The 17,373-nt window shown below is 33.6% G+C and overlaps 4 protein-coding genes across 8 annotated transcripts; 2 read left to right on the plus strand and 2 right to left on the minus strand.

Moving 5' to 3' along the window:
• Positions 1-6,530: 6,530 nt before the first annotated feature.
• LOC132911908 (PRADC1-like protein) lies at positions 6,531-8,501 on the plus strand. Its single transcript, XM_060968940.1, has 3 exons — positions 6,531-6,945; positions 7,039-7,151; positions 7,240-8,501. The coding sequence occupies exons 1-3, from the start codon at positions 6,861-6,863 to the stop codon at positions 7,684-7,686; spliced, it is 645 nt and encodes a 214-aa protein (XP_060824923.1). The 5' UTR covers positions 6,531-6,860; the 3' UTR covers positions 7,687-8,501.
• On the minus strand, positions 7,797-10,342 carry LOC132911900 (xaa-Pro aminopeptidase ApepP). 2 transcript variants are annotated; one of them, XM_060968927.1, is made up of 6 exons: positions 10,201-10,342; positions 8,933-10,091; positions 8,515-8,841; positions 8,316-8,446; positions 8,059-8,234; positions 7,797-7,991 (listed from the first exon to the last, which is right to left on the minus strand). In XM_060968927.1, exons 2-6 carry the CDS (start codon positions 10,045-10,047, stop codon positions 7,869-7,871), a joined length of 1,872 nt encoding a protein of 623 aa, XP_060824910.1. In that variant the 5' UTR covers positions 10,048-10,091; positions 10,201-10,342; the 3' UTR covers positions 7,797-7,868. The 2 variants fall into 2 exon arrangements, with proteins under 2 accessions (XP_060824910.1, XP_060824909.1); XM_060968926.1 differs by having other exon boundaries at positions 8,059-8,446.
• On the plus strand, positions 10,318-13,005 carry LOC132911903 (cytochrome c oxidase assembly protein COX15 homolog). 3 transcript variants are annotated; one of them, XM_060968932.1, is made up of 7 exons: positions 10,318-10,445; positions 10,745-10,894; positions 10,960-11,116; positions 11,206-11,332; positions 11,594-11,726; positions 11,797-12,421; positions 12,485-13,005. In XM_060968932.1, exons 3-7 carry the CDS (start codon positions 10,961-10,963, stop codon positions 12,737-12,739), a joined length of 1,296 nt encoding a protein of 431 aa, XP_060824915.1. In that variant the 5' UTR covers positions 10,318-10,445; positions 10,745-10,894; position 10,960; the 3' UTR covers positions 12,740-13,005. The 3 variants fall into 3 exon arrangements, with proteins under 3 accessions (XP_060824915.1, XP_060824914.1, XP_060824913.1); XM_060968931.1 differs by lacking the exon at positions 10,318-10,445 and adding an exon at positions 10,532-10,656; XM_060968930.1 differs by lacking the exon at positions 10,318-10,445 and having other exon boundaries at positions 10,650-10,894.
• Positions 13,006-13,489: 484 nt separating this feature from the next.
• LOC132911907 (ubiquitin domain-containing protein 1) lies at positions 13,490-17,350 on the minus strand. 2 transcript variants are annotated; one of them, XR_009659110.1, is made up of 5 exons: positions 17,210-17,350; positions 16,378-16,737; positions 16,162-16,280; positions 15,852-16,088; positions 13,490-15,524 (listed from the first exon to the last, which is right to left on the minus strand). XR_009659110.1 is itself a non-coding variant. In XM_060968939.1 (4 exons), the coding sequence occupies exons 1-4, from the start codon at positions 17,289-17,291 to the stop codon at positions 15,927-15,929; spliced, it is 723 nt and encodes a 240-aa protein (XP_060824922.1). In that variant the 5' UTR covers positions 17,292-17,350; the 3' UTR covers positions 13,490-15,926. The 2 variants fall into 2 exon arrangements, 1 of the variants encoding a protein (XP_060824922.1); XM_060968939.1 differs by having other exon boundaries at positions 13,490-16,088.
• Positions 17,351-17,373: the final 23 nt, after the last annotated feature.

Here is a 17,373-nt window from a genome sequence, read left to right on the forward strand (position 1 = left end):
CCTCTCGTTCCTCGCGTTCCCTGTCTCCTTTTCGCTCCTTTGTTTTACTCTCTTTCTCTATGGCGCCGTCCTCGTCTCGACACGAGCTGTTTCCCGCTTTCTCTTTCGATCTTTCCATTTCCCTTCTACACCCAGCCATCAGATGCGTACATCTCCTTCTCGTCCCGTCTCCGTCTCGCTCCATAACTCCTAAACCATTTCTCCTTCTCCTTCCCTTCCCTTCCCGGCACTAGACATCCCTCCCACTAACGACTGACAAGCACGACGATGCGCTCCTCGCACGACACATAAGGATCGCGTATACGCTGGCGCGCGTGCAGCCGAGCAAAAAAATTGTCGTAAAATATAGTTCCTCCGTGGATATGCAAGCTCCGGACCGGGCCCTCGAAGAAGAAAAATGCATGTTGGGTCGCGCGACCGGCCGGACGATCGAACGATGGGATGAGTCAGGTAACGTCGACTCGCAGCTCCGCGGTTCACCGTAGGTGTTGTTGAAATTTGATTCCCCGCCGCGACACTGCACCGACGCGACTTCCGATCATGCGCGCCAGCTTCATCCCCTTACCACTCATCGTGTCTTCCTACATCTATTCATATCTCGATAAAACGTTCCAGCATTTTATATACTCGGATAATTTTTCTACGCAGTATTTCTTGATTTTTTTTTCTCTTCATCTTTTTTTTATTATTATTTTATGATTTATTTCGTTTAGGTTAGGAACGAGATAAAAGGAATGAGATATGAAATATACGATAGGAGAGCAGACACAGGATACGTCGATTTTCCTTAGCCAAGCCAGAGAAAAAGACAGGCAAAACGCGATCACCGAGAAATCCAGCGTATTTATCTTCGTCCATCTTTTTCTTTCTTTTCTTTTTTTTCTAATTTCCAGGCCAGCGTCCAGGTTCTCCTCGGCGGACGAGTGGCGCATCGACGCGGCAAAACGAGCATTCCGCTTTCATTCGCGCCGCGCAACGATACCCAGTGTGTGTCGCATCGATCTTATAAACCAGCATCAAACGGAGGGCAGCCGAATGAGCGGAGCCAGCCAGCCAGTCAGCCACACCCCGACGCGATTAAACCTGTTGCTGCTTCGCTCGTGGCTCGACTCCATAGACGCGTACTTACACGTAGGTGTCTGGTTGCGAGTATATGCGGAGATCGGTGTGAAACTTTTCAAAATCGGTCACGGATGCTCTGTAAGTGAGTCGATATCTCGTGACGAGTTTGCAGTCGACGAGTTTCAGGAGACAATTTCTCAATGGGCTCTCGAAGATCAATAAGGACTGAGAAACAAAAATATGTACAACGCCTGAAATAATCGAGGGATCGATACCGGGAATGATTCTATCACGACCAAGTACATGGAAAGAAGATTTATAATGTTGATAGGTTGACACGTTCAGAAAAGCTTGATAAATTCATATGAAAAAGGCCAATTAACTCGCGGCTCAGGTTATCGGTTTTCTAGATGAAATAATTTATTGGAAGAAATATTTATGTGCTCCTGATCAACAAATCAGAGCAACTCTCTAATCTTTTACGTGTCTTCTATAAATTACATCATATCTACGGTTGTAAGGACAGAGAAATCTACGTAACTGAAATTGATTTAGCTTGAAGAATATATTATTTTTCAATTGCACGATTATAAAAGTTTCCGGTTAAGGGATGACCCGGTTAATAAATTAATATAATAATTAAGTTGTAAAAATTGAAATTACATAGAGAACGTTCTTCTAATTGTTTCCAACGGCGTATATTTTGTTAAAATATTAGTAGAAGATGACTGAAGAAAATTAGTGACGACGGTAGATAGAGTTTCATTACAAACAATGAAAGAATGGCACCATCGATCGGACGAGACAAAAAGAAAAACAATGCACGTGTAAGAAAAATCGAAGATATAAAAAGCCCAAGGAGAGACTCCCTATTCCTCGCTGCATTTCTACCACCCCTCCGATCCATATCGCTTACCTTTGACTTACGGTTTTTGCCACTCTCGCGTTATCCGACGAGATCGATGCAAGAACAGCATATAACGAGCTGGTGAGGTCTCGAATTTCGCGTCTCTGGTAACAGTATGACGCAATTCGGTAAGCCGGCCGCGAGGGGTGAAACGGCTGTTAGGTGGGCTGGTCAGAAGGACAGAAATTAGGGGGTAAGTTTCTTGTAATAGAACACAACGACACTATCGGTACTTTTAACCTGTTAAACGAGTCGTATCTGGAACGGAATCTTCTACAGCCACGGAATTAGAAATTGATTGATAAGAATCAACCGATCAATGTTTTTTTTTTATTTTTTAACGTGTGTTGGTATTTAAATATCAAACGTCTTGTTACTTCTAATATTCTAATATTCTACGAATCGTGACGTCTTTAAGTTCTCCATAAATACATAAACATCCGCAGTCCAGCAATGATTTCAGATCATCTTCAGAACAAAACCCAAACGAGTAAGCACCTATTTCTTTCATTAAAGAAACTCGTTCGACCCGTCGTACTTTCACCAATTACATTTCTCAGGCGTATGCGCCTGCATACCGTGGCTACAAAAGCAATTCGTAGCACACAGTTGTATTTATTACAGCATTTACATACCAATCGATTAGGCCTAAGTACATGAAATTTCCTATCATTTACCAATACCTTGCACACAACCGAAACGAATCGACGCTATGAAAATGAAACGTATAACCTCGTCCCATGAAAATACTATTAAATAATAGAAAATTTAATATACTCGGAACTAATTAATTAGCGTGTAAATGACGCAATAAGCTGTGCGGATACTTTTCAGATATCCGCTATACGTCTACATATATCAACGTTCAACATTCTCCACGAGTAAAGAATGATCGAAACCAGAGAGAGGTGCAGGGTCGCGCGTACGGCCAGCATCCGGGGAAGTCCTCGCTGGGGGTTAGGGTCACGTCAACGTAAAAGCAAGGTAGAGAGCCCGTGGAAGCGGCGTATGCGGTGCCGGCGGTGGGGAAGGGCAAAAAGGTGGAGTGAGAGAGCGAAGGGGGATTCATTGAGGAACGGCACGTGCAGAGGATGGAGCTCGCGACCGCGAGCTCGATGGAACGGTCACGGCAGGGGGTAGAGGCCGGCGGCTAGAGGGGCAACAACAGGGTTGCCTGGCGACCGTCAGCCAACGGGTTGCCCCTGGCGACTGATTGCGTCACTGCAGCGCCGTATGACGTCACGCGACGCCACTGCCCTTGACCGCTCGAGTCCGGGGAGAGCGTCCTGACGACCCTCTCTTCCCCTTTTGCCCCTCTTCCCGTCCCTTTCCTCCCCGCCCCACTCACAGCCGTCATCCTCCACCCGAGTCAAAGGAACGGAGGGGAAGTTCTGACGCCGTCGTAATCCGGAGGGGTAGAGTTATCTGTGAAAGGAAGCAAACTCTGCACCACGTACATACACGTCGCAAGTTGATCGCGCTTCCTCTACCATCCACCACCACTTACCACGGAGGGTTGCAAAGGTGTTGTAAAAATAGTCGACTCGTACGTTCATCGTGGATATTTTAGGAATTACGTTGATCGCCGCTCCTTATTTTTATCGGCCACTTTCTGCGCCGTTGTAACGTTTGATTTGTGCATTAACCAGAGGCAGGGGATGGGGTGATAATGAATAGGCTTGGGCATATTTATGTACAAACGTATTTTTATGAAGGATGATGCAAATCGATGAGCAATTAGCTTTAAGGTCAATCGATGGGCACGATCTTGGTTTAGAATATATATATATATGTAGTATGTAGTTACGTTTCTGGTAATATTAATGTTCGCTCGCTTAATTATATTTGGCATATTTCTCTTAATACTGTTTAACCGTATGGAACGTATTTAGATGTGGGTATATTAGAGGCGAGTAAGTGTTACAAAGGTAAGTAAAGAGGAATAAGATCTGTGCAGAGATTCGCTTCACTTAATAAATACGATACCGTACTTTGAATATCTAATATACACCCCCGCTCGATAATTTTAGGAGAGTTATATTTACTTCAAAAGCAGAAAATATCAAATGATCGTTAAAAGTTACGAAGAGTATAAATAATCTAGCGTGCTGTTTTACACGACTGTGGAAGCAGTTTATGTATAAGATATTAATGTTTTAACGAGTTTTAAAAATGTTTGTAAAAGAGAGTTTATAAGCTACATGAAATATCAAAATTTTATTAAGGATGTCCTATTGATTTTTTATAAACATGTCCCATAACTTGTAAGAGGAGTATATTTTTGTATATTGTACGCATTCTATGTGATAAAATTTATTGTCTCGAAAGCTTCTGTAAATAATCATAAAAATCCTCGATTTAATAACGAGATTAGCCGTGTACGAACATGGCATCGATTAGAGTGATTACATCGTTCTAACCATGTCATCGGCTCTTTCCGTTCCCTAAGTACATTAACGTCAATGGGATTCCGTTCCTGTGAATCGATTTTACAATGAACTCGATGCAAATAACACCTGCCACGTGCGTGCATATTTGCTTTCCGCGAGGCGGAGGTAGAAATTGGAGAGATTGAAAATTTATGGCAAATGATTTTATCTCGCAATTATTTACGTCCGATAAAATCAAACCGTTCGAATCTCACCCTGGCGAATGATGGAGGCTGCGAGTCAACCACTCGATCTTCCTGTTTGCTGAATGCTGTAGCCCGTTTCGCTGACTCGATCGCGATAAATAATTTGAAAAAAAAAAAAGTGTAACACCGAACAAACGTTACGACTTAATATCGAATGCTTTATGCTTCATTAAAATATTTTTATGGCCCTGCAATGCAACTATTGGAACGGGACCACGACTCGTGGGCGGGAAACGTACGCGTGTAACTTGCTGTTTCAAGCCCACTGCACAATGAAAAGCAGAAAAAAAGACGGTTACTATCCGACTTTCTACCATTTACGTCACAAGTGAATCTCGTGAAAGAAATCGAACGTGAGTATGTATTTCGGTTCTTGTCCAAGACATAGGATTCAGTCATATTGTTTCAAAATCGTGAAAAAATAGAAATATTAATAAAACGTTTGGAAATACAAGCACGTAAATACTTTCTATCTTTTAGTCCAGTCGCGTTATGCAGTTTCATGTGCTTTATTATTATCAGCCATTCCATGATGATATTTGACTTGCAATTGTTAAGAATATCATTTCGATATCCCAAAAAGTGACTCTTTCAACATACGCGAGAGAGAAAGTGATTCTAATATACCTTATATTTTACAGGTAGTCAGAAGTTGTCAAGTATCTCTATGTGTGCGTACATGTTCGTGTGTTTACCGAACCTACCCAGCTGACGTCTGTTCATTCACTTTGCTCATCCATTCATAAAATGCAGTGGAGTATCGCGCATGCGCGCATTATCGCTCCTTTTTTTCGTTGCAATTTTATACCTTATCGATAGCCGAAACGATTGTTCCGATTTTTCAACAACATCTTCCAACGTTTTACCTGAGAATTTCGAGGGAATATGTTTATCTAGAAAAATATCACTTCCTTTTCGATCAATCTCTAGTGAAAAGTTCATTTATACGCCAATAGATAGCAGAAGTAGTTTCGGTTCCATTTAACGCGAACCGTGTATAAATATATTTTAATTTTATTTCTCATATAAAAATACAATTGCTAATACTTTTTTCTCTTATTTTTATGAACAATCGTCTGAAATATATAGAATTATTATGGATTGTTATAGAGTGACAAATAAAGTTATCTTAAATTATCAACAGTTGATAAAAACTTTTCTATAGAAATTAACAGATAACAAATTTATTTCGATCGTTGAGGATAATTCGTCAAAAGCATAAGCGTCCAAAAATAATATACAAATCTGTTTTCCATATGTACATGTGTGTGAATTTTTTAATATTCAACACTTATAATGTTATACTTTGTCATTAACTAGGGACAGGATATACATGATATCAGACAGAACTTTGTGTGTCAGATTGTGAAATACCCACATGTCAGAAAATCAGAGTGTTTTTCACACCCTCTACAATTTCTTACGGCGAACATCGAAATTATCACAGACAACTCATCAGTTATTATATCACCGACGAAGTACAGAATAGTTTTAAAATTTGTGACGGCGGCCTATCGATATCTTGCTGTTTTATCGATATAGTTACTAAGAATCCAGAATAGTATTTAGCAACCAATGTATACGAACGTAAGCCCTATTATCACCCCTGATATCAGCAACCATCAAAAGGAAAGTTGTTCCTCCACGTAGACCAACTTCTCCCCTAAAGCGAAGACAGCGTATAAAAAGGCCTTGTATCACTGAACATCGCATCTTTATTTTTTCATTACGAAATCTCCTCGAATTTCCGCGGTTCGAACAATATATAAATACCTTTCTTTTTGAGCTGATATCAACATTGTAACTGAACATGTGAATTGGTTTTTTGATAGTATGCAATGAAATAATTCTTTTTAAAGTATTGTAGAAGTATAAAATTCTACTTTCGTCTACCGCTATATGTAAAATAACCTGTTCTATTATTTAAAATTTCATAGGAAAAATTAATTTTAATTTAAACCATTCTGATATTGAATCGATAATGTCGCATGTGATACGAAACTGGTAAGGGGCTTAGGTGACTTCCAAAACGTGAAACAAGAAGAGGCATTAAATTGTCAGGTCTATCATATTGTAATCATATCGCAACTGCATGTATGTTCGATCAAGTCGCATCGTCGCGTGTCACGGTGCACTATAGTACTATCGCATCGACAAGTGACGCGTGGAACGATTTGACACTTGTCTGTAATGTTAATCGGATTAAGCTTCTTATGATATTCGTTGTAATGTCATTAACAACAATGTGAATGCACCATGTTAATGCAAAGAATAAAAGTGCTTTGTTTCTACCCAATTATTGTTCTCTTCAACATCGGGATATTGAATATCATTGGTGGAGGTTAGTAATTAGGTTATAAATAAAAACGTTACTTGATAACGATTTGTAATTAAACAATTTTTCCTATGGCATTCCCTTATGGCACTCCTACAGGTTCTTACATCGACACAAGTATTGGTTCAGATGTGTTTTTTGAAATTATATATCCACCGGAATTGGAGTATACATATAAATTAAGGCCCGCGAAAGATTTCGGAGCACCATTTGTAAGTATATATATATTTTAGAATTGATCAAAATATTACAAATAAGGGCATTTTAATTTTATTTGTTATTTACAATGTATATTTTCAGAATGCAAGTTTTTTGGAGGAAGGAATCCCTTTAGTTCCAACTGACCCTCCTCATGGCTGTCAAGTAGCAAAAAATGCCAAAGAATTAAAAGGTAGAATTGCATTAGTTGAGAGAGGAGACTGTAGTTTCTTTGCTAAAAGTATAATGGCTGAAGAAGCTGGGGCAAAAGCTGTAATCATAGCAGATTATCACTCATCCTCTATTGAAGAATCAATAACTAATTCTTTATGGGCTGACTATTATTATATAGACATGATACGCGACGATACTATTCCTTCAACAAAAACAGTAAACATTCCTGCTGGATTTTTGCTTGGTAAGAACGGTAAAATGATCCGGCAAACTCTAAAACGATTGAATCAACCATTTGCCTTAATTAATATCCCAGTAAACTTAACTTATACCTCTTTGGATAAATTGCACCAACGCCCTTGGTTGTTTTGGTGATTATCAATAGGATTTTTCATTGATTTTCATATAATGAAACAAACGTATTGATTTATAAAGAATTAGAGTTTCAAAATTACTAAAAAATATGGGATTACTTGTAATCAAAGTAATTATGTGAACAATTTATTGCGCATTGTACTTGTAGAAGATAAGAAATGCAATCTTATACAATTTATTAATTATTTTATGAGAGATTTAGTTTCTCTCTCTAGCCACTTGAGTGCTTGAGCATTTTCTGGCCCTTGTAATAGAGGTTTTAGAGTATTCAAACATTTTGTATGATAATTATTTAGATATTGAATCTGAAAAAAGATTTACAATCAATTATCTTAAGGAGATTAATATACAGAGAATAAATCGAATCTATACCTCATTATCTGTTAATAAGGATACATCAAGTAGCTTAGTCTGTATAGGCACCAGTGTAACAGTTTCAAATGTAAGAAAGCCACGATTCTTGTGATTGTAAGGTGTGTTTGCCTTTACTATCAATTCTATATTTTCCAACCTAATGCCAAATTTCTCATCCTCATAGTATCCTGGTTCTAATAATTTTACCACATGTAATGACATTATTAGAATATACATATGTAAGTGTAATGACAAACAATACTTTAACTTTATACCATTTGATAGAAACATCCCAGGTTGTAAACCTGGATCATCAGGATATGGTTTCCAAGAAATACCAATTGGTCCTTCGTGAACATTTAAATACGAACCTATTCCATGTCCGGTACCGTGAAGATAATTAAGACTGTAATTGTACATTTAGATATAAATAAATAATATTTTCCATTTTATAAGCAAAATAGGTATATTTACCCAACACTCCATAAATTTTCCCGAGCAAGTGTATCGAGATAATTTCCCTGTATCATTAAAGGAAAAATGGTCGATGAAAGGCGACATTGTCCTTTAAATACTCTTGTAAAACATTCGCGTTCGAAATTCGTTGGATTACCAAAGTGCAATGTTCTTGTAACATCTGTGGTACCATCTCGATATTGTGCACCAGAATCGCAAAGATAAATTTCTTTGTCTGTAATTGGCACATTTGTTTTTGGTGTTGGTAGATAATGAATTATTGCTCCATGTGGCCCCACTGAAGATATTGTAGGAAAACTGAGCCCAATGAAATGTTCCTGCTCCCTTACATAACATACATTATATATGTATAATAAAGAGAACTGTAATTTTTATTATATCAAAATTTTATAATGCTACATGCAAATTCTCTTACTGTCTAAATTTTTCAAGTTGAGTCGCTCCAGATATTTCTGTGATAGTATTTTCTTTATTTTTAACCTGATCTTCCAACCAAGCAAAGTATTTTATGAGTGCAACTGAATCTCGTATGTGCGCCGCTTTCATTCCTTCTATTTCAGTATTATTTTTTACTGCTTTCATAACGTTTATCGGGGTAATTTTTGTATGCTTCTTCGCTTCTCCACAGTCAGCATGTAAAGCATAACTAGAACCATTACTTATCCATATTTTGTCATCATTTGCATATGAACTTGCAATCTTTTTCAAAAAATCATGTATATCTCTATACGGATGATAAACTACATTTACTTCTTCACTAATTAATTGTTGCTGAGCTTCCTCTGCAAGTTTGTTTTTATCAATGAATAAATGTAAATCGTCTAATGTAAGAATGATATATGCAAAGAAAACAGGGTTGTAAGGTATATCAGATCCTCTTAAATTTAGAATGTATGCTATTTCGTCTAAAGCTGAGATTACAAGTGCTTTCACATTGTTTTTGTTCATTACTTCTCTGCACATTTTTACTTTTTTTCCTGCACTACATCCAGAAAATTGCAATGGCTGAGGTAAAACAATATTAGCTGTAGGTGCAGGTTGTTCATCGCCCCAAACTTTGTCAATTAAATTTTCCTCAAGAGGCATCAAACAATGACCAGCAGCAGTTAAACTGGTATGTAATACTGCCCATTCTGTGTAACTTATTAAATTAGGATCAGCCCCAATGGTAGACTTGGGAGGTAGATTAGAAATTAACCATGCAGCTCTGGTTGGAGTATCTAATAAACCTTCTTTCATTAAAGTCCATGCCTCTGGTGGATCAAATTCTGCTAAAGCTTGCATATAGTATCTTCCATCAGTCCACAGTATAGCTTTATTTTGTGTAATAATTGCAGTTCCAAAAGAACCAGTGAAACCACTTATGAAACGAATCCTTTTATCATACTCTCTTAAATATTCTGATTGATGTGCATCATCTGAACTTACAACTAAGGCTTGAATACCTCTCCCTTTAAGACCACCTATTTGAACAGTTTCCATCAATTCTCGTAGCTTAGCTAATTTAGTAGCACCACTTCTTTGTGCCATATTGATGTTTGTACTATAACAAATTTTTACCAATATATGATGTACTGAAACAAAATAATATTATTTAATTAATATAAATGTAAATCTCTTAAATTATTATGTCTATACTTAAGCTAATATGATGCAATTAAAAATAAAATTTAATGTACTTACGACTGATATATGTATTGTACACACGGTGAATGTTACTTAATTTATCCCATGTATTTCGAATAATAACAATTTCACCTTATCTTATCGTAACAAGATAATCTTATCAAACATTTTACAAAAATATCAAACAATTGTATTCTTATTCCTTATTATGAATATAAAATATAAATTGAATATTGCATATATCGATGTTTCAAGTTTGAAAGTATGACGTTTTAAGTATCGACTATTGTGTTTAGTACGAGGTTAGAAACGATATGGTCCCTTTCAGGATTCAATAAAGTACAAATATAAATATTTGTTGGTAAACCATACCAGTTTAATACATAATTCTTTTACTCCTATCTTTAGAATAAATTTAGCACTTGTTATTCTTATAATTTAAAATAAAACTGTATTAGATATCGTAAATTTTGTGGTGTTATCGTAACAATAACTTACTTGATAATTCACAAAGTAAAATTTCCATTATTATCAACTTATCAGTATGTAGTCTAATGATCAAAAATTAAAAAGTCATTTTCTCCAATTTTTACAATTTCAGTAATAATTCATTGGAATACATATGCGTTAAGATGTTAAATTAAAAAATGTATAGAAAACATATGACTACTTGTTTATATTAATTGAAAAAGTTGTTAGCTTATAAAAGAACAGTATTATATTTATATACAAAATATAACATCACAACAATGTAAGTATATTTGCATGTTCATGTGTTAATATTACAATTTACTACAAACTTGTGATCTTTTCTAGCATGTTGTATCTAACAAGGTATTGCATATCAACAATAACAAGAAACGGTATAACAAAATTTCTACCAATTAAACAAAATCTATATACATATACTCCAAAATCAGCAGTTACAAATTCTACCCTTACTTTTATAAAAAGGAATGTCACTTTGAATAAGGTGCTACATATTAATTCTATAAATTTAACGTACAAAATAATAATAATAACAATATAACTTCAAGTAATTTTTATGCGATATTATCATAGGATTTACTTAAAAATGGTGGCATCATAGCAAAAGGTTTCTCAACAAAATCAGCTGAAAAATCAAATAAAACTGTGGGCAAATGGCTCTTAACTTGCAGTGGCATGGTTTTTGTAGCTGTTGTTCTAGGTATAATCTTTTACTGCCTTTTTTATTACTGTGCTTGTACTATTATAAAAGCAATTGTAGATAAGACTTATGGAAAATAGTTTTAATAATAGTTATAAAAAAAAAAGAAAATACTTTTGAAAGTATACTATTTATAGTAAATTAATATATATGTGTAATATATCAATATATGAATATATAAACCTTTATAAAGTATGATATGTAAATAAAGAAATTGAAAGAAAAAACCATAATTGCTTGTCCTTCCTTATTTTTATGCAGGGGGTATAACAAGACTTACAGAGTCAGGTTTATCTATGGTTACTTGGAAATTACTTGGTGAAAAAATGCCTACTACTGAAATTCAATGGCATGCAGAATTTGAACGTTACAAACAATTTCCTGAATATAAAATGTAAGATCTTTATAGTATAAAGTAATTGTATAATACATCAAACTATATTTTTATACAAATTTCTTTATAGCAATAATCAAAATATGACGTTGGAAGAATTTAAACGTATTTGGTGGATGGAATATTTACACAGAATGTGGGGACGTTTGATAGGTGCTGTATTCATAGTTCCAGCAACTTATTTCTGGACAAAAGGTATGCTAACACCAGGCATGAAGATGAGGGTAGCTGTTTTGGGTTCATTAATTGGCTTACAAGGACTTATGGGTTGGTACATGGTTAAATCGGGTTTGGAAGATCGTTTCGTGGAACCATCAGACGTACCACGCGTCTCACAATATCGCTTGGCTGCTCATTTAGGAATGGCATTTATTATATATACAGGATTTTTGTACAATGCTCTAGATTATTTAGTTCCTGCTCAGAAATTAAATCTTGATCATTCAAATGTTAATATTAATAATCTGAAGTCGAAGCTAAAAAGATTCAGAATGTTAGTTCACTCGACAAAGGGATTGGTCTTTTTTACTGCTTTGTCGGGAGCTTTCGTTGCAGGGATGGATGCAGGTCTTATTTATAACACATTTCCGAAAATGGCAAATAAGTGGATACCGGATGATGTATTCACGTTATCACCTCTACTAAAAAATTTTACGGAAAATCCAACTACTGTACAATTCGATCATAGAATATTGGTATGTTTTGAGCATAATAGCCAAATTAATATACGGTACTATAAATTTTCTCTCTTTTTACAGGGTATCACAACTTTATCATTAATAACTTACATTGCAATTGCATCTCGTAAATATAAACTTCCTGGTAATGCAAAAAAAGCTATTGTAGCTGTGCTCTGTGCTGGCTATTTACAAGTACTACTAGGAATTTCAACATTAGTACATCATGTGCCCTTACCATTAGCTGCATCTCATCAATCTGGCAGTCTTATTGTTTTAAGTACAATGATATGGTTGACTCATGAATTGAAATATTTGAAATATGTCTTAAAATAAATTTATAATATTATACAACATTTTATTATTTTATATGGCTTGAAAATTAACAAAAAGATACTACAATAATTTCACAACATTATGCTTTATTTGACAATGCGTTAAGTTATAATCAATAATAATCAATATTCATGAAGATTAATTTACATGTGTTTGTTTTAAGGTAATGTATCTATTAGGATGAAATTTTAAGCATTTTTATATTACTGAAAATATATTTTTAATTTCATGTTAAAAAGAACGAATAAATACCTATTTAAAAATAATATTGAACAAGTATCTGTAACAGTTTTTGGATCATAGTTGACAAATCTGACTACACTGGATTATATCTCTAACATGTAAATTAAAAAAATTCATTACTAACATCAACTGTCCTTCCTTATGCTTAGCATATATCAAATATTTAATGATGTTAGTACTGGCACCTAATTTCAAAAAACCAGCTTTGGTAAGTAATATTATTTTGTTCAATTAGTTTAAAAAATGTGTAAACCCTGCTTAATCAATAATTGCTATCTAATTATAATAATAATTTTCATTAACATTCCAAAATTTCTTTTTTAAATGTTTTATAAATTCTGATTAGCAATACAGTGGATTCAGCTTTATTTTTATTGGCAGTTGTTCTACCTCATCTCCAATCAGTCATTCTTTGATTTTTTGTATTTTTCATTTAAAACGTCTTATATTGGTCCAACATAGCATTATTAATATTAAGCAGTAGCAATATTTAATAGGCGTTCTGAATTGCACTTTCGTTATTATAACGCTTTTTATTTACACTCGTCATATTTTCATTTATTATATGACAATTGCGCCGCATCACATATTTCTGTTTAATATTATACAGACATGAGTATTAACGGAAAATGTATATTATCATTCATACAAATACAAATTATATCACTTAAAAAACGCAACATTTATATTAAAATCTTTATATGAACATGTGTGAAAAATATAGTTTAATTGATACTATACAAAAAATAATCTTCCTGTATTATTTGAATATTAATCAAAATGAACTTAAAATGCAGTCTCTTGCAATATATTGCAAATAACTCAAATCTTAGATTGCAAAACTAATATCAGTCTGATAGAATTTATTGTTTCATTGAGAATCTTATGTCTTTAGTTCCTGGTAACGAATGTCTCTCTATAAATGCGATATTACCATTCCCATTTTCGTAGTTATGAACTAAAGCCTAATTGCACATAACCAATAGAACAAATGGAACACATTCCATTTTATACATTGGAGATAGGGTTTTAATCAATCACATAAGCTAACCAGCCTATACTTTAGTCTATTGTTAACTATCGGTCATTTGTGCTTAGGCTAAAGATCATTTAAAATAATACTTTAGACAATGTTACTGCTTTATCAAAGAAATCACATGTTGGATCAAACAAGAATTCCTTCATTGCATCATTACAGATTATTTTACAAGTTTTATTTCTTTGTATAAAGAAATGTTAGTCCTTGAACACAATTAATTAACATGTAAATAAAAGACTGATCTATCGGAAACTCTTAAATTTAAAACAAGTGCTCCCTTTATTTGCACTAATTTTTATAATATATCAAGGAAATGCATAGTTAACACAAGATTTCTTTTTTTTTTTATATGAACAGGGTTTTATACACTTATGTATGTTCATATCTTTTAATGATTGCTTCCAGTCATTTTTTTGTCATTATAACTTGTATGCAATTACCCAATTTATAAATAAGTTACTTATAAGATTAAATATGTTTGCTTTGACACTCAAATTGAGAATAGTGGAACCAACATATGTACCTGTATACATACATATTTAATATATTACGTATTATACATACACGCACACGCAATACTATATATTATAATTTTATGATCAATGCATATGAAAAACAAACTTTATCACTGCTGTGTTAGTACAGTCAATAAATTCACACGCATAATATGTCATTTTTTATAATTATACTTTATATCATTTTTGCTTTCTGTGTAACATGTGGGGCAGAAGTAAGAATTAGGTGCTATTAAAATTGAACTAGCAATATTGATTTTACTGTGTTGATCATTTTATCATAAGCACGTATAACACAGATGTGAAAGTGATTGTGCTGATAAAATTGTATAAAAATTATACGTTCTGCACCACATGTAATTTAATTATTAGTCTTACATCTTTTCTCGTGCATTATTCAGCTATGTAGACCTTATATAATATCTTATTAGTACTTATAGGAAGGAATCGAAGATTTTAGGCCATTAATAGGCCAAACATGTACTTTTGTGAAATAATTCAAACTTATGTCTTATAAACATTCACAATACAATTACAAAAATTTAATGAATTCGATCAAAAGAAAAACATCATTGAACTGTATATTTCACACATTATGCAACAAAGGTTGTTAATAATCTTTTCTATTGATTTATCCTTAGAAAAATTATAGTTATTAATTATAAATCCAAAAAGCCTAGAAAATAAAATCTGTAAGAAATACAACAAAAGAATGCAATTTAATAATCAGCATATACCTTGTTCATTTTTTCACTATTGTCCATTGTATTTTTATATTCATCAATATTTCCGTAATTTTCTTATTATTATTATTGTTATTATTATAATCTTTTTTTAAAGTGTATGTTTTTATTCTTATATCATATAATTATGCAACATGGTTTAATAAGCAGCATAGAATAATTTTCTACATGTATACTTAGTTTCCCAAGTGTTACAGCACCAGCACCTTCGTTGGTAGTAACAAATTAGTATAACAACATTCCTGCTATGAGGTAAATGTTATTAATTACCAATCGTGTTTATACTTCTTTTTGTATATGTAACTTTAAACCAATGTTAATAAGGACTCTTTAAGAGATTATTTCGGCATATATTTAGCACTGTATTTTTCTTTTGAGCTAGTATATAAATTAATAAAAATTAAATAATCACAACCCACAATTTAAACGCAATATTATTTAATACTTATAACAATTATATATTACGAGAATTATGTTTTAAGTGCATTTTATTATAAAAAATCACTTCAAGAATTGCTGCTTTGATCTTAATAATGACACAATATAAAATTAAAAAAGAAATATATTCTTACTTTGAATGTAGGTAAGAATGTGCTTATCAGAGAAAGATGGTTCAATATGACTTGTATATCTTGTATAATATTAGCTCAACTTGTTTTCACAGGACTGTCATCCAATTTTTCTGGATTTACAATTACTTGTATTACATAACCTGGTTGTATCTTTGCTTCTTCTATATGCATTTTATCACCTAATAACTTTCCACCAAAAAACCACCTTTGACGAGATGGTTCAAGACCTTCCTGACTCTATTTATATAAATTAAATCATAAATTAATGCAAAATAAAAGAAAGATATTAATTTATATTATTAATTCATACCTGCAATTTCTTTTTAGCAGTAGCTATAGTGTCCTTACTGTAAACAGGCAATTTAACTTCTCCTAATGTAGTTGATAATCTCAGCTTCAATGTCTGCTCAACTCCACTATCAATAGGTTCTATAATTAAGTAAACAATGTTAATAAAAGTTAATTGCCTTTCTGAGAACATGCTTGAATTCCTTTACAATTCTTTTATTGAATTTAATTGCATTACCTGAACAGTCAGCAGGAGAATCTCTTCCACTATCTTCTTTTACAATATTAATAGGATATGATAAACAATAAATAGGGACTTGATATCTGGTTCCCAATTCATCATAACATTCTGTTAAAAAACCATTTGGCACAGAAATATTAGCTCCATCTAATATAGCCTGTGCTAATTGATAATCCTGGGCCTCTGCTGCCGTTGCCCCAGCTCTTAATGCATCCCATATTTCTTTACGTCCATCAAATGCAGGTGCAGTATCCCAAAATTCATCTCTTTTACTTCTTAGCTGTCCTTCTGTCAAAGGTACATCTGATTTCCACCTAATTGCCTCATGGCATAATGGATGATTCTTCCTTGAATTTCCTGTATAAACAAAACATTCTTTTATAACATAAGTAATACATTTGTTTTTTTATTAAAATTATAGAATTGCACAAAAGACATATTACAAAGCTAATAAAAAATAGAGATAGTTACATGAAAACTTTGATTTGTGTTATACAATGTAATATGTATAATGATTCCAAAGTTTAACAAAGTGACAAGCAATTTTGAAATTCTTATATTTTTAGTAATAAAGTTGGAATGACAAATTTAATGATAGGGGTAATAAGTATAACGATATTTTTGGTTAACTTGTTTGACATCGTGAATCATTATAGTACATACATATAATTGTTCGTCAGTCGTTTTGTGTAAGAAATAATATGCAAATTCCAATATATAATACGCAATAAACGTTAGGTAGGAAGGTAAGGAAAAAACCAGAACTGTCTTCAAGGTTAGCTGTTGTTGATTGCAATTTTTACGCAGATAATTTCATTATAATTTTTACCTGAATTTACTCTCGTGGAATTTCCTGTAGTGTTGTCGACGGAGGCATTTCTTGCCCTCGTTATGCCTATGCAGCCTCCCATCCTAGATGGCTAGTGTAACCAAACATTTCACTGAAATTTAACAACACCTCACATGCCATTTTCGTCCATCTTATCCACTAAA

The sequence above is a fragment of the Bombus pascuorum genome, chromosome 11 (assembly GCF_905332965.1).
Source record: "Bombus pascuorum chromosome 11, iyBomPasc1.1, whole genome shotgun sequence".
Classification (NCBI taxonomy): domain Eukaryota; kingdom Metazoa; phylum Arthropoda; class Insecta; order Hymenoptera; family Apidae; genus Bombus; species Bombus pascuorum.